Source organism: Prionailurus viverrinus, chromosome D1 (assembly GCF_022837055.1).
Source record: "Prionailurus viverrinus isolate Anna chromosome D1, UM_Priviv_1.0, whole genome shotgun sequence".
In the NCBI taxonomy this organism is placed as follows: Eukaryota; Metazoa; Chordata; class Mammalia; order Carnivora; family Felidae; genus Prionailurus; species Prionailurus viverrinus.
In genome coordinates, this window is record NC_062570.1 from 39,050,320 (window position 1) to 39,075,889 (window position 25,570).

Here is a 25,570-nt window from a genome sequence, read left to right on the forward strand (position 1 = left end):
CTTTCGGGGAGTTTATATATATCTACATTTATCACAACTGTGGGCTTTTTTTTTTTCCCCCCTCCAAGAGGGATGCTGTCTAGCTCCATCTTCTCTACTCTATCTAGCAAGCGCGGAGCGGTGGCTTTCAAAGAATGCCACCCAATGACTCAGCCCGATGTGGGAAGGGTTGTGCATCAAACATTCGCCTTTGCGTAGTCACAAATCACTGAGTACTTGTATTTTATTATTTTTTTTAAATTTTGAAGTGATGTTTTTATTTTTATCTTACTGAATAAATTTGCCATGGACTAGCAAGTACTTTTAAAGCGGAGAAGGAGCTGCACACACACTCCCTCCCTTTCATGGGCTCGTGCACGGAGGCCGCCATTTCTCAGACCCAGTGCTGCAACCCACAGCCCACAACCTACAAAGGAGAAAGGAACAATCCTGCTCTTTGAGTGCCCCTGCCCCGCGTGGTTGGACTTTCCAGGACCATCGGACAGTGTGGACCTGAGGCCAGGCAGCCAGCTACAAGGGAGTCTAGGGCAGAGAGTGTGTGGGTGGAGCTGGACATGCCTCGCAGGTCTCTGTTGAAATCATGAAGTCTTCGGATCTCGCCTTCCAGTTTGTTTCGCATCGCCTTGTCCAGCGATTCTCGCTTGGTAGTAGACTTGACCAGGCTCTCATAGGCTTCTGAAATCCTCTGAAGCTCTTTTTCAAACTGAAAGAAAGAAGTGGCATGAAAGTCGGATTCCTGGCATGCCCACGGGTGCCTCTGTGACACTGATTCTTTAGCATTCCGAGTGCGAAGGCTCTGTCTTGGGTGCAGTCTGCCTGCCCCTCCAGTCGCACACCTCCCCAAACGCGTAATCGGTTCCACTCCCTCTCTGCCCTCTAAGGGCCACGTTAGGACTCTGTAAACAGCAGGTTCACAAGGCTGGCTGGACTGCCTAATGTCACCTTGTAGAAGTTTCTCTGTACACTTACCAGGAAGGGGTGAATGTAAACATAAGTTCAACCTCCTATATTTTGTAAGGCAATTTGCAACTATTTTTCTTCTTCTCACTTTAGGTAAGGGAAAAGTATTCATGTGCAGAAAAACTAAAGGGCCACAGCTAGAACCCACATTTCCAGGCTACAAGTGCAGTGGTCTTCCAGAGCCCCTCCTACCCGGCCCCAAAGGAACATCAAATCCACGCAAGGAGAGGCATCATTACTCAGCATGTTGACCCCTTTGTCTGTGAACTTACCCACATAAGGACAAAGGACTCGGATCTAATCATATACAAATGCACCACAGGAAACCTCTTTATGTGAAGGAATTGAACGATATGGGGTTAGAACCATTCTTTTTCCATTTTTATTTTTTTTTTTTTAGTTTTTTTTTTCAACGTTTATTTATTTTGGGGACAGAGAGAGACGGAGCATGAACAGGGGAGGGGCAGAGAGAGAGGGAGACACAGAATCGGAAACAGGCTCCAGGCTCTGAGCCATCAGCCCAGAGCCTGACGCGGGGCTCGAACTCACAGACCGCGAGATCGTGACCTGGCTGAAGTCGGACGCTTAACCGACTGCGCCACCCAGGCGCCCCATCTTTTTCCATTTTTCAAGAAGTCAAGAGGTGTGCCTGTAATCTCGGGCGCAGGTAAATCTATAACAAGTAGCCGTACCTGCTCTAACAGGAGTCTCCTCTAACAGCATGCTTTCCAGGTAGGTGTCAACAACCCCCATTTTATTGCTGTGTAACATGCACGCAGGAGAAGGGAACACGGAACATTGATGAACTGCTGCTCCGAGTCAGAAGAAGCAGAGGCCCAGTGGGGAGGGCTGAAGCACTAGCGCCCCTCACTGGGCACCAAGAGACCTGCATTGTGTTTTCGGTCCCTTCACAGGAGACCTTGTGTCACCATGAGCCAGGCACCCTAACTGCCGGTACCTCAGCTGCTCCGATCAGAAAGTCCCTGCTGGGACCCCTGTAAATAATGCACGTCCTGACATAACAGACATCTCTCGCACATTTTCGATGTGTCCTTGTGCCAAGGATACAGAAATTAGTAAGATAATTCCCGGTCTTTGGGAGCTCAGTCTAGTGTCGGCCTCTCCCCAGGCACGTGCACTTCTCCAAAGCAATGGGAACCGGGGGGTGGTGGTTCTGTAATGCTCTGACAGCCTAGCGATAAAGTCATTAATTCTGCAGGGGTGAGAAATGGTTTCTTTAGAAAAGATATCAGGGAAAACGCCACTTAAAATGAGTCTTGAAGGATGCACAGAGTTTGCCCAAGCAGAAAAGGCCAAATGGCTTTGGTGTTGTGGTCAGAAGACAGGGCGTGAGCCACAGCACAGGGCCACAAGAGAAAGTGCATGTCTGTGACATGACAGGTAGTCCAGGGATGAGAGCCAGACATGAGGGCGGGAGCTAGTCCCGAAGGAAGGACTTCAGGGGTGAGGGGGAATTACAGGGGTAAGGAGGGTTGGGGAACGGAGGGGTATCTAAGCAGCTGGGCAGCATGACCTTATCTGAGGCTTTATAGAGATACAAAAGGGAGAGGGGGTGGGGGGGACGTAGGGGTTGGGGGAGAGTGTAGGGAGAGGAAACAGGAGAAAACAAGTCCAGGTAAGAAGCTAACGTAAATAGTTCAATGACAGATGACAAGGGTAGGGAATTATGACAACTGAAAAGGCAAATTCCAATGACACTGAGGAGTGGAGTCAATAGGGCACAGGGAGTGGTCGGGATGGCAAAGGAGAAGGAAATCAAAGACAACGTAGACATTCGGATCTGGGAAGACAGAGTAGTAAGACTTAACCAAAGTAAGTGATTCTAAGAGAAACGGGCTTAGCAAAGCCAAGGAAAGCGGCCTGGTTTGGGAGGCACCGACCTCCCTGCAGAACAGCAGGCAAGGATTTCCAGGTAGCAGGTAGAGATACAGGTCTGGAAGCCCGGAGAGCGGCTCGTTCACTGGGTCCCGATGACAGCTGATGTCATACAGCGGGGACGACTTAGGGAGATTGACAGAAGACGACAGGGCCAAGGAGGGGGCGTCAACCCTGTGCAGTACGTGGGGCAGAGGAGCCACTGGACAAGAATGAAGCTGGGGGTGCCACAATCTTACGAAGAGAGAATGTGGTCAGTGCCCCAGAGGTTACAATGGAGCCGAGAAGACACGTCCGAGAAGAGGCCAGTGAAGAGGTGTGGAGAGCATCAGGGCTTCTGTGGGATGGAGGAGCCAAATGCCAAGGCCCCTCTGGGCACCGTGTTATTCTCCCAAAGGCCTCCGGCTACCAGAGTCGATTCTCTCAGAGTCCCCTCATTTCAATAGGCCTTTCTGTTTCTTCCCAAGATCTCCTGAGCTGTTGGGAATATGGCAGCCAGAGAAGGGCACATCCTGACTCCTGTTCCTAGCCCTCCCCCAAATCATGTTCCTTCCTTTTAATTTTGTCTGCAGAAGAGTTGGCTTTGAAACATATCACCATTTCTATGCTAATTTCATCTATAAAAGATGGCCTTTGTTTTCAGACAGATGGGCATGCCTCAGGGACCGTCCCCTTGAGGGCCAGAGGGCATCACCTAGTGCTGGGAAGCCTAGGGCAGCACAGACCCTGAGGGAGGCATCCCCCCTGAGGTGCTCAGTGCTTCAAGTCCAGGACAACGAAGAAGTCAAGCCAGAAACTGTCCTCAACTACACCGGCCACTGGAACTTCGCTCCAGCTGCTCTCACGGACTTCCATCTGCAGGATTCATCTGACTGGAATTCGGTTGTGCACGTGAACTTTACATCCCTGATTTGACTGTCAGCTCCTCGAGTGCAGAAAATAAGCCCTTACCGCCCTAAAACTCTGCCCTGCCCACGACAAAAATACAGACCGATCCATTAATCTTTAAATGTTGTAAGTTCCCAAAGACAGACTTGGGCACTGATGAACCATACCCGATTGTGGATTCTTTCCTTTCACTGAAAGAGCTGCCCTCTGCATACTATAAAAGGAAACTAACTGGGGGATCCCTGTGACAGCATGGTTTGCTATCTTAAATACTAAAACAACGAAGAACTGGGATACGGTTAACTCGACTATAGCTTCCAAGTGAGAAAGGGTAAGGGTTTCAGTTCAGTACAAGGTATTTCCTGATGGAGACGTTAGTCTCCTTCAGTGTGGTGAGGGAGGACAGAGCTATGACTCAATGTAGGAAGTTTAGGAGATGCAGCTTTTGATTCCACATAAGGGATTATTTCCTAACTACTTTTGTTTTCCAGAAGGACGCCCGGTAGGGAGCTTCTCTCCTCTGTAGGCATTCAAGTAAAAAATGCGAGCTCTCCTTTCAGGCACATGAAGCAAGGATTCCTCAAGAGTGGGAAGCTAGACTAGAATCATTTTAAGAATTTTAAGTCTAAAGCTCTATGATTTGACTGCACACTCCTTCAGAACGGGAACCCCATACCCATCGTGTCCAGAACATCTGAATCCCCCTGATATTTGTTAAAGATAAAGGGAAGGTTGGACAGGCTATGCAAACACCTGGGCTAGTGATGGTCCGAGTACGATCCTCTGAACACAGCTCTGGGTTTGCCTTCACAGCCCCTATTTTCCCTTCCAGCTGGATGTCAGGAAGCTCTTAGGCCAAGCCGCAGAGCCCCTGAAAGCACACAGAGAGACGCTTGCCCCAGGAACAGAACTATGAGCAGAGTGAGAAGCCCGGAGAAAATCTCAGCCACTCCAAGCTCTAGATACTGGTGTTTCCCTGTGCCCCTTCATGTGCACAGTCCAGAGACCCACAGGACAAAGACTGGCCTTCCGTCCAAGCGGCAGACGACCCAGTCAAAGCCACCGCTACTGCGCTGACAAAAGAGGGTCTCCCCTAAAGCAAGCCTGGGGGAGCCATAAATACCTGGCCCTTTCCCTTCAAATGCCCATCTGTGCCCTGACGGCTTCTGAGGCCAACCCTCTCAACAGCCCACAGTCTAGTCCTGCTAGAAACTCTGTCCATTAATTAGGTTTCAGGGAAACTGGGAGGAAAGAGAAGCAAAATGAGCGACCCAGAGGAAAAACTAAAAACAGCCACTCCTTCTGGGGGTCCTCAACCATCATTCCAACACCAACAGCGATAATCACCACCTTGCGCCTCTCTGGAAACAGGGGCTTCCTATCTAGGCCGCGCTCCGGCAGGCTCTGCGTTTAGTTGTTCTTCCCTGCTGTGTTCCTGGCACGGGATGCAGAGGGTAAGCCCTGTAATTAAAAATTCATCTATTTCTGGTTTTGCCCTTACCATGAATCTCTGCGAGCGCTCTCAACGCTGTGAGGGCCCCGGGATGGATGTTCCTGTCGGCACAGGGCGCCCACATCCTCCGGCACAGTTCGTGTCTCCACCCAAAGCTGGGTCATCCTCACTGCCAAGTGAGGTCGTCACCTCATCCGACAGTCCTCTCCCCAGGCCTGCCGACACACAGCCGAGCAGTGCGGCCGATGCGGAGGCAACACCTGGGGCAAGGCCGACCTCGGGGACACAAGCCACGAAATGTTAAGGTGCAGATTGCAGGCAGCCCTTGTGTCTCTCAGTCCCAGTTGTTGACAACAGCTGGGGAACTCGTGATGAATACGGCAAGTATCCACCAAAATCTGGGTGTTCAAACTGGCAATTCCAGTTTGACATATGGCTGATTAAGGGCACGTAATAATTATAGAACCATTTACAATATTCAAGGGACTGAAGGAGTTTTGAGTTCCAGAAAGGAAACAGCTTTTGATTTTTCCTTTCTTGGTCATCAGAATCCTTTTGGCTGTGAAGTTTAATAATCACCCCCTGTGCAGGGAAACTGAGTCACCGGGAGATTGATTTTGTTTTTCAAAACAGAAATGTGCGCTGAAATCAAGAAAGAGATGTGCGTGGGGCACCTGGGTGGCTCAGTCGGCTGGGCGTCCGACTCTTGATTTTGGCTCAGGTCATGACGCCAGGGTGATGGGATTGAGCCCTGCTGAAGGTTCTCTTTCTCTGTCTCCCTCCCTCTGCCCCTCTGCCTCTCTCTCTCTCTAAATCTCTAAAGTAAATTAAAAAAAAAAAAAAAAAAAAAAAACCCACAAAGATCTTCACGCAAAAAGACCCAGAACTGAACTGCCCTCAGCTGGGTCTGCGTAACTCCTGGACATGTCTGCCATACGGCTTCGTTGGGGAGAAGAATTCGTTATTTCCCAGGAGGGGCTGAGTAGCTCCTTCCCAGTGTTCGACTGCACCCGGAAGGAAGTTGCCCCAGGACGTGTCAGACACAAGTTTGGGCCTGAGCAGTGACTTACAACCAAGGCCACGAGACAGCATGCTGGTTTCCCAGCTTGTACGGTCCGAGCAGGGTGGGAGTGAGGCCGCCACCTTCAGGCAGCCCATTTGTTTTTGGCTCTCATCTTCTCCCTCCAGGAAAGGCATCTGGAGCTCTCTGGACCAAGTCTGGTCTTGACTCCAGGGAGCTCCAGACCTCTTCAGTGGAAGCTCTGCACAAACGTGCTGAAGCAGATTCTGTCTGTGAACATTTGCACCACCAAACCCACTGCTCCCCACTGGGTACCACCAGGAAATCAGAGGCGCCCACTACTCTGAAAACCGGACCAGCGACAAAGACTCCACCTTACCTGAGAGGTGAACGCTAAATGGGCCAACCGGGAGCATTAACTGACATATGGAACCAAACGGCAAGGCTCCTGCAGTCAGGCAGGGTTTATATTCCTACCTTTTCTATTTATAAAAGCCCCTGATTGTCCACGACAGAGCCAGGGACTCAGACTCTTACAAGATCACTTCTACCACACATGCCCCCTCGCCTCCAGAAAGGAAGCTAGTGCCCTGTGGCTCTGCTACCCTAAAACATCCTATCGCCCTTTGCCCCCTCACCTCTTCTGTTCTACCACAAGCATTTCTGGTGCTGACACATGGGGGTGGGCGGTCACCATGAAATCACTGCCTACCACAGTTCATCTTGCATAAAGTCTTCCTGACTGTGGCTCTCGGCATAAAGCCCTAAGAATGAAGGCAGCCACACCCTCTAATATTCCCGCTGTCCTCCTGGGGAAATACTACCCACCTCTGAGTCCCAGGTCCAGGGCCACCCTCACTGTACCTTCTATAACCACCTGACACCCTACAGCAGGTGTTAGCTTAGGCAACCCTCCCCCTTTTGGACGGTAAGCTCCTCCAAGGCAGGGCCTGTGTCCTCTTTATTCATCTCCCTAAAGCTTTGCACGGTGCCTGGAATACATGGGGGTCGCTGCTGGCGAGTCAAGCAGCGGGGAAACAACTCTGTCCCTTCCCCTGTCCTTCCCTCCGGAAGTCACCTACCTTATGGAGCTTGTCGGCATTGTCGTAGTAACCCTGAAGCTCCTGGTGCAGCACGCGGTTCTCCTCGGTCAGGATCTCCACCATCTGCTGGGCTCGCTCCACGATGGCGAACGCATCCGGCCCGAGCTGCTGGCTGGGGGAGGCGGCGGGCGGGGGCTGCGGGGCCGCCAGGGTCATGGGCAGCGCGAGCGGCACGGACACGGAGTGCAGCGGCCCGCCGGCGGAGGGGTTCTGGGAGGACATCGGGCTGTGCGGCTGCACTGTCGACGGGAAAGGGAGCTGGCAGGGGCGGCTGCAAGGGAAGTGGACACCGGTCATCACACCCGAGAAACGGGAGCAGGGGGGTGGGGCGGGGGGGGGGGGGGGAGTCACAACAGGACGCGTCCTAGCGACTGGCCTGGGCTACCAGAGGCCATCAGCGCACATCTGGGTGCTGGCGCCAGTAGAGCAGGTTGGGTCCTTCACCCACAGGCATTTAATGCGTTCTCCCTCTAATCAGCACTGTTCTGGTCGCGGCGGATACAAGGTCCCTGCTCTCGTGAGGCTTACATGTTCGGGGACAAGCTGATCGGCCAGGTAGAGCAGAGTAATGTGACTGTGAGTGGCTACATGCCTAGTTCGTACAGAGAGGTCAGGGAGGGAGACGTGGGTGCTTGCGTTGAAGTCTGAATGACAGCTAAGAAGGACCCTGCGGAAAGGAGGAGGAAAAGGAGTCTCCCAGGTAGGGGAATCAGCTAGGGCACGGGGCCCAGGTCAGGATTTAGCACAGGCACCAATGAGTACGAAAGAGAGCGCACACGCAAATACCGAGTAGAGTCTGCAAGTAGTGTGAGATATGACCAGAGCCACGAGCAAAGGCCTTTGTCAGCCAAGGCCAGCCCTTGGTGTAGACCGCGGCCGCAGAGGAGCTGCCCCACTGACTGGTCTGCAGATGGGATGCAGTGGCAAAATGCATGAAGGGCGCCCGCAGGGAGGCCTGAGCGTGGTCTAGGTGAGAACCGTGAAGTCTCACAGGGCGGCAGCGGCAGAGAAATCATGGATGGATTGGGGATATGGCTGGATAAATCATGGACAGGGAGAGAGAAGGTGAGGAAAATTTAAAAATTACTCCTGGGGGCGCCTGGGTGGCTCAGTCGGTTAAGCATCTGGCTCTTGATTTCTGCTCAGGTCATGATCTCACAGTTCGTAGGTTCGAGCCCCGCATTGGACTCCTGGCTGACAGCATGCAGCTTGCTTGGGACTCTCTCTCTCTCTCTCTGCCTCCGCCCCTGCCCCTCTCATGCTGTCTCTCTCTCTCTCAACATAAATAAAGGTTAAACAACATTACTCCTAAATTTGGGGCTTTACACACATGGACAGAGGTACCATCCAGTGAAATGGACAAGTCTTGGGGAAGGGACAAATCTTTTGTTTTGATTTGCCAGGGTGAGGAGGTCTGGGGATCTTAGCCATATAATAAAGATAGTTCCGGGGCACCTGGGTGGCGCAGTCGGTTAAGCATCCGACTTCAGCCAGGTCACGATCTCGCAGTCCGTGAGTTCGAGCCCCGCGTCAGGCTCTGGGCTGATGGCTCAGAGCCTGGAGCCTGTTTCCGATTCTGTGTCTCCCTCTCTCTCTGCCCCTCCCCCGTTCATGCTCTGTCTCTCTCTGTCCCAAAAATAAATAAAACGTTGGAAAAAAAAAAAAAAAAAAAAGATGGTTCCAAGCCCAGGCACTAGCTTATCTGAAATCTTGGGCTGCCCTCTCTGACTTCACTCCCTAACAATCCCCTCCTCACTTCTCTGTTCCGTAAGAATCATCGCATTTTCTCTCAGCCTAAGCCAAGGGCTCCTACCAACAACTCACGCAGGTATTAGCACCAAAGACAGTCATGGTGGCCAGTTCTCCAACTACGGCTGTCTTTCTTCTGCAGACTCAGGAAGACAACTTTTCTTGTTGACCTCCCTAACCTTTAGGATTCAGTCTGGGAACTGGAGTGAGCAGAATGGTCAGCAACCCTAAACCACCCACATTCTGTATCCCAGGGCAGAGTCCTCTGGAGATCCCGCTACTTTCCAATCCTTGACACTCAGCCCCTGTCACCTCCCCTTATTCCTGGCCAGCCGGAGCCAAAGCCCCCACTTTCCCCAGGAGACTGTGTGGCCTTCTATTTTCCTTTTAGGTATACTTGCTGGAATGTTTTTGGACCCTGTCAGGCTCCGTGCCGCTTATTTTGTAAGCATATCATACAGTCAGGAGCCCTCCGAATGCCGACTCCTGGCACCTAAATGTCAAACTCTAGAAGAAAATTTGAGAAGGGCCACCTTAGCCCTCCCTGCACGGATATGCAGACGTTCGTAAAGACGACCTCAGAAGAAATGCAGGAGAGCCCGACAACGTGACCTACCACAGGCCTCGCTTTGGCAACAAACACCAGAGCCTCGCACCTAGGCTCAGGAGGGATTGCCCAACTAGGTTTCCTTAGGCCTTCAGTCAGGAAGCCCCTTCTATTTCCTGTTGAAATGGCTGGGATCTGAGTTCTGCAACGCCTGGTGGAGAACGATGGAGCTCAGTTGGGTTCTTTATTCCTTAAGTGGGCTCCACCTTCCAGCCATCCTCAGAGTTCAGAAGGAGTGTTGTCACGGAGGGGGGGGGGGGATGTAAACCACCCCTCCTCCCTCCCTCTCCATACCTGTGACATAGCTACCTGCCCGTCTCTTCAGAAATAAAACGCTTCGGCGTTTTGATGAATTTGTGCCCCTTCCACAATGAAGCGTGTATATGACTATGTGTCGTCCTGTGTGTATGAGGTCCAACTCCGTGGCAAGAGTGGAAAGGCTCTGAGTGTCATACTCCCTTCCCGCTTCATCCAAGGCAAGGGACACATGTGGCGTGTCTCCTTGGAGGTGAGGTGGGTACAGATGAACCTATCACCTGCTCTCCAAACCATGGGGCTTCCCTTTGACCCAGGCAGCTTCGGACTAGGGCTTCTATCTTTTAACATTTATTAAGCTCTGGGATTTGGGACTCACTCTGGTCAGTGGTAGGCTTATCTTCTCATCTTTCTCTGATATATAACAAAAAGGAAGTGTTTTCTGAATGTCAGCCTAAGTTACCCATGATGGTGACTAGTTACCTGAGTGGCAATGCAGGAAAAGGGTGTTTGCCAAAGTCAGGCGACAGAAAAGAACTTAGAGAGAGACAGAGCATGAACGGGGGAGGGGCAGAGAGAGAGGGAGACACAGAATCGGAAACTGGCTCCAGGCTCCGAGCCATCAACCCAGAGCCTGACGCGGGGCTCGAACTCCCGGACCGCGAGATCGTGACCTGGCTGAAGTCGGACGCTTAACCGACTGCGCCACCCAGGCGCCCCAAGAACTTACTTTTTCAAAATGGGAACTCTTCTACTAAAGAGAACATTGGCCGCATAAATAACTCCGTTACACATTCGATAAACACCACATTACAATGGATGATGTGCAGGTAGGTCAGCAAACTTCTATTCATTGGCTCCACTACTCAGCCAACGCGTTGGTGGGCTCAACGATCTGTACAAGGCAGATGTGGGTTTAGTGTGAATGAGGGGGACACGGTGTTGGGACAGAACAGGAAAATGTCACATGAGATCATACTAAAAACCACCTACCCTTAGCTTACAAAGATAATGCTGTTGATTGGCCATGACCCTGGCAATGGGGACACAGAGAAAAGGGAAAAGGACAAGATGGGAACCAACAGTTAAATGAGAAACACCTGTGAACAGAATGCGACGCTACAGGGATTTGTGCACCTCTTTCCCCTGCAGGTTGTGAAGTCAGAGAGCTAGCTTATTTGACACCATGCGTCTTGGGTTTCCTGGGACAATGCACAACTTAGCTCGATGCTAAAGGACTTAGGGAGCTAATAATATGTACAAAGCCAGGCACAAAGGAAGTACTGGTCAAATAGTTAGCCATAATCACCATTAACTATTATCACCTGAATCCCACAGCCCTTAATACAAATCCTCCCACCGAGCAACGCATGCGTAAGTCCCAATAAATTTTTTTCTGTTATGGCTAATACTTATTAGCATTTTTTGCATTTATAACTGCCTTATAAAATAGGTATCAATGTCAGACTACTTAGATGAGAAAAACAAAGCGCAGGATGGTAACTTACAAAATATAACAGAGATAATAGGAACATAAAGAAGACCCAAGTCCAGGCTTTTGATTTCCAGAGTCCATGCAGTTCACTATTTCCCTATACTGGCGAGAACAGGGAGGGAAGGCGGCCACCCTTTGGTTCTTTGCTCCTGGGTTCCCGTGGCCTTGTCGGAGCAACCATACCATGGGGGTGTCCATGATCCACACCCTAACACCAAGCATCACAGCTTCTGTAGGCTCGAGCAGCCTCCGGGGAAGCAGGAAGGCTGGAAATCTGCTTCTGAGTTGTTCTCTTGGACTGTTCCTTACATTCAACATTATCAGCTTCCACGGGCTAATGTCCTGTCTACAGAGAGCGTTCTACTGGCACTTATTGGGGGCCTAGGCTATCTGGGAGGCACCACATTTCATCACCTTACCTAATGCTCACAAAAACTGAGGCCAGTACCATGAACCAGGTCCCGCTCCTTTCTGAAGGAATGCAACGAGCCTTGGAACGCCACAGAAAGTGACCTTTTTCCATCTGCCACCGAACCGACCAGTTACTTAAATATGTCTGAGCAAAGCTGAAAAAGCCTCTTGTCCCCAAGTCCACAGTGATGTATTAAAAAAAGAAAAAAAAAAAAAGAATCATAGCATTTAAAGAGTCACATCTTGACGAAAGAAGGGTCATGTAGGGAAGCCTTGTAGACTGGTCCTCCATCATCAATGACTCTGGACCATGCTGCCCGTAGCCTGACCCCAGAATTTGCTCCCCATTTCTTTCCTCCAAGCTTACAACATGCCTAAATCACAATCCTGACAACCTACAATCACTGGACTATATCATGTCTTTTGTTCTCCTGAATTTGTATTTAAATATATTATTATTTAATTTTTCATACATGAGCCTTTTCTCCCAAATTTTTAGCATGTATCTTTTTTTTTTTTAATTTTTTTTTTCAACGTTTATTCATTTTTGGGACAGAGAGAGACAGAGCATGAACGGGGGAGGGGCAGAGAGAGAGGGAGACACAGAATCGGAAACAGGCTCCAGGCTCTGAGCCATCAGCCCAGAGCCCGACGCGGGGCTCGAACCCACGGACCGCGAGATCGTGACCTGGCTGAAGTCGGACGCTCAACCGACTGCGCCACCCAGGCGCCCTAGCATGTATCTTTTTTGAGGGTAGAAAATTATGACTTCTATTAAGTTGGTACTCCATACATTTGTGTCAACTGATTTAGCCCCTAAGCCCAAGAGCAAGTTGGGAGACCATATATGCTTGATGAGCTTTCAAATAATGGCTAAGCCTTCAACATTACGCTATTAAAGAGGAGACCTCTGGTGTTTAGATTGGCTCTGGATAATTGGTTCATGACAGAATCTCAAGTCATGAGATTGCCAATATAATAAATAACATGGCTCCGTGTTATTGCCCTTCTTATGTATTTGGGGTCACAAAATGCAGCTCAAAATGGGAGCGACGATGTTATTTGGACTGCGGAAACAAGGTCACTGAGGGCATCTAATCAACAATCCATTTGTTCCTCTGTGCCTACTGCAAACCTTCACAGACGAACTTATTTAAACTTTCGTATTTGTTAGCGCCTGTCCGTAAATGCACCACATTAGCATTTTACGTCAACTGCATCACTTAATTCTTACAATCTTGGGCATTCACTGATCTCATGCCATACATTATCCTACTTTTAAAGTATGCAACCTTCAGGATTCACAAAGCAGAGACTTCAAGGCCTTTAGAAAGCCAAAAAATGGACTTTGAACCGGGCTTGAAATCACCCTCCTTGCACCACACGAGGGCTAACTCCCATGTTAGTACAAGAGAGCACTGCTCTTTAGTATGGGGTATCCTTTTTCTGCTTCGACTTCTTTCTAACCAGGTACCCGTGGAAAAGTTTTTAACTTCCTCACCTTTAAGTGATGATGATAATATCCACCTGACAGGGTGGTGGTGAGAATTCAGTGAGATAAGGAATACAAAGCATTGCACACAGTGTCTCTCTTTAGGGAAGTACTTAATACCTGTTAGCCTCTCTTATCACGCACCGCCAATAGGTGTTAGGAGAAAGGCAAGAGGTACCACCCTTGAATGTCCCTTCGCCTTCAAACACCACGGTCCCTAATCCTCAAGCTCAGTAAGGGATCAAGGCACACTCCAGCCCACAGAATCTCCGACTTCTGAGCAGCTGTCCCGCAGCGGGATGCAGAATGAGAGCATCATGTCAAGGTAGTGCCTGGACCCATCAGGACATTCTCTCTCGGACACGGCCCTCCCTCCTTCTGGACTTGTGCTGTCCCAAAGAGTAGCCAGGAGCCACAAGGGCTACCAAACACCTGAAATGTGGCAAGTCTGGATTGAAATGCGCAAGAAGGGTAGAACGTGCATCAAAATCTGAGGACTTAGGACAAGGCATGTAAAAGAGCTCATTAATAGCTTTTTGTTTTATGTCGGTTATCTGTTGAAATGACAACAGTTTTAACTAACTAAAACATGTTTTTAAAGATAGGTTTTTAATGGGTTAACTAAACTAGGTTTGAAAATTAACTTGACTTGTCTTCTTTCAACTCTTAAGAAAACATGGCTGCTAGAACATTTCTAAGCAGACACGTATGGCTCACACTGTCCTTCTGCTGGACAGCACTGCTGAAGACCCTGCTATAACGTCCACCAAAAGGCCTCATTTTGGAGATAATTCCAGAATTCAGTGACTGTCAGAGCAATTCATGCAAACAGATCAGCAGTCCCCTCTCTGCGGTCCCCGCATCCCCAAGCAGCAAGGGTGATCAGCAAGCTATATCCAACGTATGAAACTGTATGTTCATCTGCAATTAGGCCATCCTGCGAACATTTATAAATCTGGCTTTTGTGATGGACAAAATGTTTCAAACCATGATACGAAAATAAACATCAGTGGATAAATGGATGGAGGATGTAATCAAGGAATTCAAAAGAGAAAATGCAGACGGCTAAATACGTTTTCCAAAGCAAAGTTATTAATAGAGAAATAAAATCAAAATAACCTTTTTCAGCTTACTGACATTAACAATTCAGTTTAACAAGTTCTAACTGAGTCCCTAAGAAAGGATTTTTGTTTTTTGATAAATTTGTTTTTAATGTTTATTTATTTTTGAGAGAGACAGAGACAGAATGCAGGTGGGTTGGGGCAGAGAGAGAAGGGAGGCACAGAATCCGAAGCAGGCTCCAGGCTCTGAGCTGTCAGCACAGAGCCTGACGCGGGGCTCCAACTCATAAGCTGTGAGATCATGACCTGAGCCGAAGTCAGATGCTCAACCGACTGAGCCACCCAGGCACCCCAGGATTTTTTTAAATCCTCAAGATAAGACACATATTCGAATTTCACCTAGTATGCGTGAAAAACAGCATGCAGGAAAATGACTGGAAGGAATTATAACAAAGGGTCAGAGTGACTAATGCTAGTGATGGGATTATGGGTTTTTTTTTTTTTTGTCCTATTTTTCTTTATATAATTTCCACAACGAACATGTATGGTTACTCAAAACAAAAGTTCATTGTCTAAGGAATACATGAACTTTACAAAAATTAGAAAATAAAGACAAGCCAAAAAATCTGCATTGTTATTTTAATAATCAGAAAGTAAACAAAACGAGGTAAAGGAATGAAAAAATGAAACGAAATAATAAAGAGCTCCTTGGCTCATGGTGAAGAGGTTCAAATTTTAAGACTTCTCCTTAAGCAAAAATACCTATTTACATAGAGTTTTCCAACCTAACAGTATTTTCTTATAATTTTCTGACCCTCAAAGCAACACAGAGAACAGAGTATTTAACAATGGTTAGTCTTTTTTTGGCAGTGAAAAATCAGTTAGTTTTAGAAAACATCAACCGTAACAAGTTGCAGATAAGGAAACTGAGGCTCAGAGAACTTAACACAACTGACTGCAAAACAGAAGAGCCAGAACTCAAAACTCCTCAAATCTTCTCTCAAACCCACAGCCTCCCCACCCAGACCCGTTGGCTGTGTAGACACCGGTAAGACTCGTAAATGCCCAAATTAAGACTCCAGTCTTGCGTAAACTAAGATCAGATTTATTGCTATGCAGGATGGATACAGACAATCCTCTTGTTTGAAGAAGTCACTTGTTTAATGCATCATAGCTGGAATTGTGTTAGGTTTCCTGAGAAAGTAACCTGAACTTGACCCTAGCCTTTGAAATTCCCATACTGCAGAGCCATTTCTCAGAATAAACAGCATTTTACCTAGCTCATCCAGCCATAATCCAGCTTAAAAACTGTAGAAACTCCTAAATTCGAATGCTGGTATTCAAAACACACGTTTAGCTGGTGGAATTTAAACGAGGCTCCATAGCCTCATTTTTGTTAAGGGCAATGCACAGTCTTTAATCCAACAACTCTGGATCTGGCTTACCTTTTGTCCTACATAGCAATTCATTTTCATAACTGGATGAACCACAAATCGCCACTCTGGAAACACACTTACTCTGAAAATTCTCCTTCCTCCTCCAGGCATTTCCGACTCAAAAGTACGATGGGACCACCAAACATTCTTTCTTGCAATACGGCACATTCCAAACCTCAAGCCAAGCCCACCAAGTAAGCCCTGCTCTTTAGCATGAATCTTTATGCTTGTTTGTGTTTTAAACTGCACTCTGGCTGCACAGTTGGATTGACAGGAGTTTCCTGGGGAGAGGTGTTCTCTCTCTTTCATTTGCCACATGTGCTCCTTGGCTGTGTCCCCTCTTGCTCCCTCCCTCCTCCCTGAACCCTCATTTGGCATGTTCCCAGAGAATGTCCTCTATCCTAAATAAAGCCAGCCCTGGAGGTTTCTTGGGGGGGAGGGGCGGGGGGGGGGGGGAATTCACAGTGCACTTTTTAAGGAAAACATGAGCGGTTTAGGACATTAGTTACACCCACAAGTTCCCTCTCTGACTACAGGAAATGGCAAGCCCCTGTCCTGCTGGGAAGAGGGTGGTGGAGATGACGGGCCCTTGGGGAGAAGCAAGCCAGCTTCTCTGTGCAAGAAGTCCACAGCACCTCTTGCTCCATCATCTTTTATCAGCCTCGGACAGCGGGCTGGGTCAAACGCCACCATTTCAGGCCTTTATAACGTATCCACCTACATACTAAATATCAAATTAATACATTAATTAATTAATACAGATGAATAAAATATTAGTAAACAGTCACCACTCTTTTCTCTGCTCCTGGGAAGCTAGGAAATCAAACCCCCTATGCTGATGAGGCGAATCAGCCAAGATACAGGACAAAAAAGGGCAACGGACACGTGGAAAGAGAGTGCTCTCTTCGTGGACAGGAGTCATTTTTAGTCTTTTTCCAAATCGATACTGACTGAGCCATAAAAGTTAGTCATTATTTAAAAAAAAAAATTTTTAACGTTTATTTATTTTTGAGACAGAGAGAGACAGAGCATGAACGGGGGAGGGTCAGAGAGAGGGAGACACAGAATCTGAAACAGGCTCCAGGCTCTGAGCTGTCAGCACAGAGCCTGACGCGGGGCTCGAACTCACGGACCGCGAGATCATGACCTGAGCCGAAGTCGGCGGCTTAACCGACTGAGCCACCCAGGCGCCCCAAAAGTTAGTCATTAAAACAGTACCCTCTCTTCCGTAACTGAAGCATTCTGCTAAAAAGAGGCTAAGGCAGACAACACTGCCTCGGTCCCCCCCTCCAAATGAAAGTAAGCCAGAAGCCAGCTGTAGCTCACAGCTACAGACGTCGGCAAGCTTAAGTTTGCTCCTAGGCCTTCTAAGATACCTGGAGACAAAGGGGGCATCTGGAGGCCTTTCCCCCTAGAGTCTGGAATACGTCATCAGTATTCTAGACCTCCTGCAAAAAACAGAAGTGGGCAGAGCACAGGCTGGACATCAGGTGTGATATATACATCTGGTTAGAAATTCGCCAGAGGAGACCTACCAAATAAAAACCGTATTTTTGCCTCTACTGCAACATACAATGGGGTGGCCGAGGGCTCACTTTCTGGGAGCTGCAGCGTGTGGCAGAGAAACCCAGGTTTGCTCACTGGCTCCTGCACTTCCCACGCTGGTGCCTGGGACTACGTTACTTTAACTCACCTCTAAGCCTGAGGGTTTACCACGCACATCATGGACCTCCCCCCACACCATATGACAGTGACGGTGACACCACCCACCCCTCAGAACTGCAGGAGAGAGCTAGGATGAGGTAACCTACACAGCAGGCCCAGCATACAGAGTTCTAGAAACTGGAAAATCAGGGCAAGCATTAGAGGAAACAGGTCTTAGTGTACTCTGAATCCATTATAACATGAAGATCATACGAACAAAAAACACAGTTGATTTTCAAGACCAAATCCATCTAACTAGTAAAATAACCCCCCAATAACCTAGCTTATAATTGCAAATTAAAATCATTAATGCCATCTGCCTATTAAATTAGCAAAGTTTTTGTAACTGTAGTGACTAATGTTGGTCAAAGGGCAGTGATACAGGCACTATCATATTTTTACAAAGGTATCTGGAATCACAAGTCATTAAAGGTTTGCTACAATGTACCCAATAATTTCAACTCTAAACAATGATTCCTAAAAAAGTAAACCAAAAGTTCAGAGACCCCCCTCCAGAGAACAGGTGGGGTGAGAACAGATAGGGTAACCACCCACTGAGCTGAAGCAAGGAGGGAACCTGGGCTCCAAAGACTCTTTAAACAGACTTTCAACTGGTCCTTCTGTTTTTATCTCCACCTTCAAACTCATTTTCAGAAATACTATCAATTCTTTTTTTTTTTAAGTTTTATTTATTTTGAGAGAGAGAGAGAGAGAGAGAGAGAGCAGGGGAGGGGCAGAGCGAGAAGGAGAGCGAGAATCCCAAGCAGGCTACACTGTCATGGCAGAACCTGACTGGGGGCTCAATTCCACAATGGTGAGTTCATGACCTGAGCAGAAATCAAGAGGTGGTCACTCAACCGACTGAGCCACCCAGGCGCCCTGAAATACTACCAATTCTTAAATGTTTGGACTCTTCTCCAGAACAGTCAGGCTGCCTCTCAGCCTCTTCCATTGTGCATTCAGGAAGCCACTCTCCCAGATCCAGGGTTAGGGTCAGGGTCAAGGCAAAGGTCAGGGCTAGGGCCAGGGTGAGGGATAAGGTATATGCCTGGCACCCTGTAGCCCAGAAGCCCCTCAAGAGGCCCAGGGCTAGTTTCAGGGTCAGGATTAGGATTAGGGTCAGAGGTTAAGGGTTAGGGGCCAGGGCATGAAAAATTTGATATGCATGATGATGTTCATTACATTATTTATAGAAAAAATGATGTAAGTTATATGTTCTATAAAATATTACACAGCAATAAAAAGGATGGCTATGGAAATTACACATTGCAAAAAGAATGTGATACAAAACTACCTAAAAAAAGCTACGATACTAAACTAAATATAATCTAGGATTACAACACGTGAAAAACTTAATGTGTATAGGAAAAATATTAACAGTAATTGTATTAAGAAAGTAGGACATTTTGAGTAATTCTTTGGCATCTTCGGTTTCCACTTTTGGAAATATGGTCGGATTTCTTTGGAAAGCAAACATGCATTTGATTAACGTACTCCAAGCGCTGGGACAGAGGTCAGCTCACCCACCAGAACCCACTCACGCGTTCGCTTCCATTCACAGTACAGTCCCGTACCCCAAGTCACTACTTCTAGAAGTGTCCTGTTTCCACAAACTGAGTCAGAATGAACACCCAAATGCTTGCCTTTTTTTTTTTTTTTTTTGACGCACAGTTCTACATAGAACAGACTGTCCAATTTTCACCTTGTCCTCCTTTGTATCCGTCCATTTCCACTTCTGGGTTGAAGGGTAAGAAGTATGGAGCAGAAAAAGAACCAGAGCCTTCATCCGTGGCTGGCTCTTGTTCCCTGGAGGTCCCCCCAGCCACCTCAGCAGGACCTCGGTCTCCCCGTCTCCATCAGCCTCACCCACAACAAGGGCCAAGGTGGTACAAGTCAAGGAGGCTTTGACTGATAGGCTCTCCATGGGGGTTCCCACCAGAGAAGACTAACACGCTTTACAACAGACTACCACACATGTCTGTCTTTAGCAGATCAGGGCAGGTGAATTTATAAGCTATGGTGAGTCAGTACTCTGAAGGCCAGAACTCCAAGTTCATACTCCTCTTATCATAAGCTCTACACTCTTGTCTCACTCGTCTTTTGGACCTTTCCACCTCTAGGCAAAAAAATCAGTGAAGTCTGAACAAAGTAAAGGGTTGGACAAAACCACTGAATGAATCTTCACCACATGCTGAGCCCATTTTTTGCATCACAAGGCAAGGCGATGGACTCCATGATCTCACTCAGTGGCTTTTCCTTCACGTCCAGGAGTCTATTATGTATTGACTCATCAGGCTTCTGAAACCATTGCCATAAATGACAAACAGATAGCCCTTTCGGCACAAGAGAATGTATCCATGAAATTAAAAGGAGCCCTGCTCATCTCTTGGCTCAAAGAAAACTTGAACATCACACGCTGCTGAGTTTCAGATCCAACCCTTGAAGTTCAGACCACGGTAGATGTGTCTGGAGCAGGGCTGGTGTGGATACAACTTTGTTTACTCTGTCAGCCCAGGGCTGTGCCGCCGGAGCCATGCTGGCTCGCCATGGCCAGGCTCACAAAGGGCCCTTGTAGCTCTGGGGCCAAGCCTCAATGGTCTGTCTGTTACGTCCCCTGCGCCATTTTGATGTGCCACGTCAATCCGGCTGCCAAGACTGGCAATTGGCTCAAATCCCTCATACATTTTTTCTTTTTAACGTCATAGCTTTGAGACAAATGACACTTTCCACAAATAACTGGGTACATCTCCTGTTGGCGTTTCCCTCCTCCCCTTCCCATATCTCGCCACTCCATATCGCACGTACTGCCAAATGATGAAAAGCAGAATGACCCACTTTAGGCACTGCTGTAAAGCCAAAGGGAAGTAGGCTTCATGTGGGGATATTCCCACCTTCTACCAAGCTCTAGAGGCTAAGTTAAATGTGGCTTAAGGAACTATAAAAGGGTAAGAGGCAAGAGCCCCGTGGGCCCCATCTTGGATTCCTCAGTGGGGTCAGGCTGTGCCCCCTTTAGCAAGAATGAGTTCTGCAGCCCGTCAGAGGTCTAAAAGGTATCGTACTGCTCCCAAGCTGGCATTTCTGGCCCAGTGTGCGGAAACGTGTCAGCAGCTGGGAAGAAAAGGGCACGTCGGCCGGCTCTCTTCCTGCCAGGGCCCAGTCACACCCTTTTCGGAAGATGGACAGCCAAGGTATGCCCTGCGCCCAGTCGCTGGGGTCGCACAGGGAAAACTCGACTCGTCTGATTTAGAAACAGATAAATAAGGCCCTCTGTGAAAATGAAGACATAGCCAATAACAGGTAGTGGCCCCTTGCCTGTTCTTCTCACGCTCCACACTCTCCCCAAGAAGCTCGGCAACATCAAAATGCCGGGAACTCCCAAATTTGTATCTTCGGACCCAATTTCTCTCTTGAGAGCTTGGTTTCCAATTGCCCTATGATTCCTCAGCTTCCATACCTGATCAGTCATTAAATCCCACCAATTCTGTTTCCGCGCCTCTCACAGTATGTAACGCTCCCCTACCCCTCCGGCCTCAAACTTGACCCCAATTCCTCGCTGGACCATTGAAATTGTTCCTGAAGGTCCGCATGGTCCCCAGTCCTGTTCCTCTGCTTCATCACCACCCTTCACTGCCCCTGAGGTCAGCCTAATAAACATCACCAGAGTGTCGACTTGAAAACACTGGCTTTCCCGATCGCTTACGGCTAAATTCCAAACTCCAGAGTAGGACTCCCAAAGCCCTCTACCAGTCGGTCTCCGCTCCCTGTTCTAACACACCTCTGCCACTGCTGGCCAAACTGCCCCCACCAGTGGCACTGCAGCTCATTCGAGGCAAACAGGCGGCGCGCCCCCTGCACGGCGCACCCCCTGCACGGCGCGCTCTGCTACCTCCTCTCTTCGCGTGATTTCCCCACAGCTCCTGCTCGTCCTTCAAGACCCTGTTTGGAGGTCACCTCCCCTGTGGGGCTCTTCCACCGCCCCTCCAGTTGTGAGTCATGCTGTCTCCCTGGTTCCGAGCACACAGCATGCTGCATGGCAGCGATGGACTCAGAGGCTGGCTCCCCCGGGACAGCACCCTCAGGTTCTGGAGGGCAGGGAGTCTTTCTCTATCTCTGAACTTGGTACAAGGCTGCACAGAGTTTACAGTCAGCAAGTGCTGCTGAATGCACGGGGTCATCAGAAGAGGGATTAGAATTAGCACAACGGAGGGGAGAGATTTTGACGGTCGGGACACGGGAGCCTAGCTCCAGAAGCCTCGGAGCTGTGGGCTGTGGAAATGTATGAATCTCTCCAGGTTTTAGTTTCTCATCTGTTCAATATGGAGGGGAGACTACATGATTTCTATGGCCTCTTTAACTCCTCGGTTCTAGCGATCAGACTACGTTTTCCTTTCCAATCTACAATGAAGAAAGGCTCCATAAAACCCCACGGTAATAACATGCTCCGGGAGTTGGACGCTCTCCGCAAAGCCAGCCAGGAAAATTGCTGCCTTGCCTGGCCACTGGGCACAGCTCCCCAGGAGAGCCAACAACGGAGTCTCCTCCCCTCAACTCAGAAATCCCCAGTCGCCTTCTGTTACATTTGGAGAATATCCCTAGTTGCTCTCTGTTCTGTTTCACTCTACGTATTTTGGCCAAGAAGTGGCTTATTAAATATTATGCACAGGAAAAAAAAGAAAACAAAACTGATGGCAAAACCTAACATGCCTTGAAAATAACAAGCACTAAGAACATAATGGGTTGAATTCTGACGCGCCAGACTAAAACCTCTGGGCTTGATAATCACCTCGTGACCCCGTACTCCGGGGGCGGCTGGTACCTCAGCACGGCCACCTCTGTTCTCGCAGGCTGAGGAGCAGGGTATGGCTTGACCATCTCGTGGAGCATTCCCGGATGCTGGTCACTGTAGAAAAGTCCATGCTCCTGGGTCTTGCTGACCGGGGACATCATCTGCTTGGTCTTGTAGGGGTACTCAGGCGGAGGACCCCGGGGGTCCAGCGCTTTGCCTGCGGGCTGGGCGGGGGAGGGGCCCCCTCCCGCCTTGAACCCCTTTCCGCTCCCTGAGCCAGGGAGGTGCTGCTTAGCTCCGGTCCTCTCCAGGGACAGCTGCATGATTCTCTCACTGAGTGAGCGGACGTGGCCCTGCTTAAGCTCTTTGAGCGCCTCGTCCTTATGTGCCTGCCCGCTGTTGGCGCGGTTCACCGTGGGCCTCCCCTCAGTCCGGGCCTTCTGACTGGTGCCCCCAGCCATGTAGTAGCCATGGCCGATAGCCCCCTGCTGCTGCTGCTGCTGCTGCTGCTGCTGCTGCCCTCTGAAGAACTGGGACTGGGCCTTGGCCTCCTCGTAAGTGGGCAGCTCCTCATTGTTCTGCTGAGGCTGTGTGGGCCGCACCTGCTTCTCCATCACCGTGTTGTCCACCTGGTGTTCTTGACCCTGCGGTTCCTGGCGTGCCGACTGGTAGACCATTTGTGGGTCTTCTTGGGTGAGGTTTTCCGTGGAAGAAAAGTTGTTTGGAGGGTGGGCTGGTCCTGCACTCCCTGTGGCCTGGTGCTGAATGGCCAGCAAGTTCATGTTCTCGGTCGGGGTACCATACCGCAGTTGTTCCTGGATCAGCCGCTGCAACACTGTTCCAGCTGCCGCATCCTCGGAACCTCTCATTTCCACCTCTGAGATCCTCAGGAAGTTTGGGGAGTGGAAGTTGCACAGAGGATCCTCAACTGAAAGATAAACACAGGAGAAAAGGTATCAGGATATTCCACAGGAATACCGGCCTGCTGATGCATAGTGAATAATGAACATTTGAGCCACAGTAGCACTTAAAGACAAGATTTCAAATACCCTGCCACCTCGATTTACCCCGCAGTTTCTCAGGAAGTGTTTCTCCAATTCAAAGCGTCTCTACCACTCTCCACTGCCAGGCCTCCCGCTTCCTGCTGGACCTTGCTCTGTCCTTCCCCTCTCCCCTTCCTTTAAATGCCCCACCGGCCCCTTCCCATCCGCACACAAACATGCCAAATCTTCCCCATCTTAAAAAATAAATGCAAGCCAAAAACCAAGATCAAGCAAAAAGGAATCCCCTTTTCTTGGCCCTACCCATGTCCCCCTAACTGCCGCCCATGTATCTCTCCTCCCCTTCTCTTCTGATTGCCCTCAGTAAGCGATCTGCACTCGCTGGTCTCCCCTTTCCAGATGCTCCATTCAACACCCTCCCTGCTGCTCTGATTAGCAACTGAGCCCAGTGAGGATTTTCCACCTCCTGTAGTATGCACCTCACCTCTCTGAAGCATTCTGCACGTTGATCGTCTGCTTCTTGAACTGCTCTCCTAATTCAGCATCCAGGTCTCCCACTCCCAACACCCGCCCTGGTTCCAGCCCCTGCCTCTCCGTGCACTTCTCTGACTCCCTTTTCTCCACCTGCTCCTTAAATTCTGGTGTTTCCCACAACTCTGCCCTGAATGCCCTCCACCCTCACTCAACAGAACTTCCTCCATCATCACACCTGCCACTGGTCTTCAACCACTGACTCAGGACCCGCACCTACAACGACCAGCAGACGGTCCATTAGTTCTTCAAACTCAACATGCCTTCCGCACCCCCAACCTCACCCTCACCAAACCCCATATCCCTGCCTCATCTACTCCTTGCCAAGCCAGAAACCTGGGAGTTTTCCAAAATTCCTTCCTTTTCCCCTACCTCCAACATCCAGGGTCAGCCTGTCAATTCTACCTCCTGAACATCTCTCCCAACCTTCTTCATTCCCATCCCAATCTCCAAGTTTATTATTGATAACCACAATATAACCCCAAGAACCATTTGAAAAGTGTATATGATGTGTCAAGTTTTGTGCTAAATTCTCTCCATACGTTATTTTGTTTATTCCACATAAAATCGTATGAGGCACATAAAATCATACGACACAGATATCCATTTCCCCTATCTTACAGATGAGGAGGGAGGTTCAGAGAAGGCAATGACAGATGTCACAGGAGCAGCAAAGGCCAGAACCAGGACCTGACTCATTCTGCAACAAAATCTGTGTTCATTCCACAACACTGCAAAGCCCTTGGTGTCTCAAACCCAGACAATTCCAGCAGCCTCCTTATCTAGTTCTCTGACACGCCTCTCATTCCCACCTCCAAACCCACCCCTTAGACCTCAACCTATCTTCCACGTTACCCTGAAAGACTGTTTGAATAGGAACACCTAATAATATCACTCCCCTGCACAAGATTCCTCAGGGGTTAGTTACCAGATGAAACTGACATTCTACCCTAGGATGTAGCAGGTATGGCCTTACTTATCCAGCAACAGTGCAGGCCACCAGCACCTAAGACCACGTACTTCCCAGACATGTCAGTTCCCTCCTGCCTCTAGGCCTTGGCTCCCTCTCCCTAGAAAGGTACACCTCACCATGTCTCCTTGGGACATTCCTAGACGTGCTGTACGTGATAGCTTCACAGCTGCCTCTGAGTTAATCGTGTCCTTCTGCAGCCCAGCAGGCTTGAGCCCTACTTCTCCTAAGTCCCCACTCCATTTGTCAATATCACCATTACAGCAATGATCACGGTAGATGGAAATGGTTTATTTACACAAGACTCTCAGCTTCTTCAAGGCAAGGATCATGCCACCTCATCTGGCTCTCCCTAGTGCGCAACCCAGGGAAGCGCGTAATGGGGGAGCAAACAAGCGCGTAATGGGGGAGCAAACATTTAACCAGCAAAGAATACCTAATGAATGCCAAGAAATATACAATGTATCCATCTCACAACAATACTAATAAGTAGTGTACTGAGGAAATTATACAGCATGAGGACAGTAAAAGTTCTAGCTCTTACTACCGGCATGACCTTGGCATGACCTTGAGCAAATCGTTTACCGTCTCTGAGCTCAATCTCGTCTGCAAATTGACAGAACAGAACTCGACCATCTCCAAACAGCCTCAGTTCTACGATTCCACGCAACGATGGCTCTGTGTTTCTATATGTACAGAGAACACATCATCTCCCCTCAAAACATCTTTCTTCCCCAAGGTTGCCTCTTTG

The 25,570-nt window shown here is 49.0% G+C and overlaps 1 protein-coding gene across 5 annotated transcripts in view; it reads right to left on the minus strand.

Moving 5' to 3' along the window:
- AMOTL1 (angiomotin like 1) overlaps positions 1-25,570 on the minus strand; it is a 130,785-nt gene that overhangs the window by 44,177 nt on the left and 61,038 nt on the right. For all 5 annotated transcript variants that reach the window (XM_047878359.1, XM_047878360.1, XM_047878358.1 and 2 more), the window contains 3 exons: positions 22,315-23,245; positions 7,301-7,592; positions 559-703 (listed from right to left, as the gene is read on the minus strand). In XM_047878359.1, coding sequence (XP_047734315.1) covers positions 559-703; positions 7,301-7,592; positions 22,315-23,186 — 1,309 coding nt within the window. In that variant the 5' untranslated portion in view covers positions 23,187-23,245. The remainder of the gene's footprint in view (positions 1-558; positions 704-7,300; positions 7,593-22,314; positions 23,246-25,570) is intronic.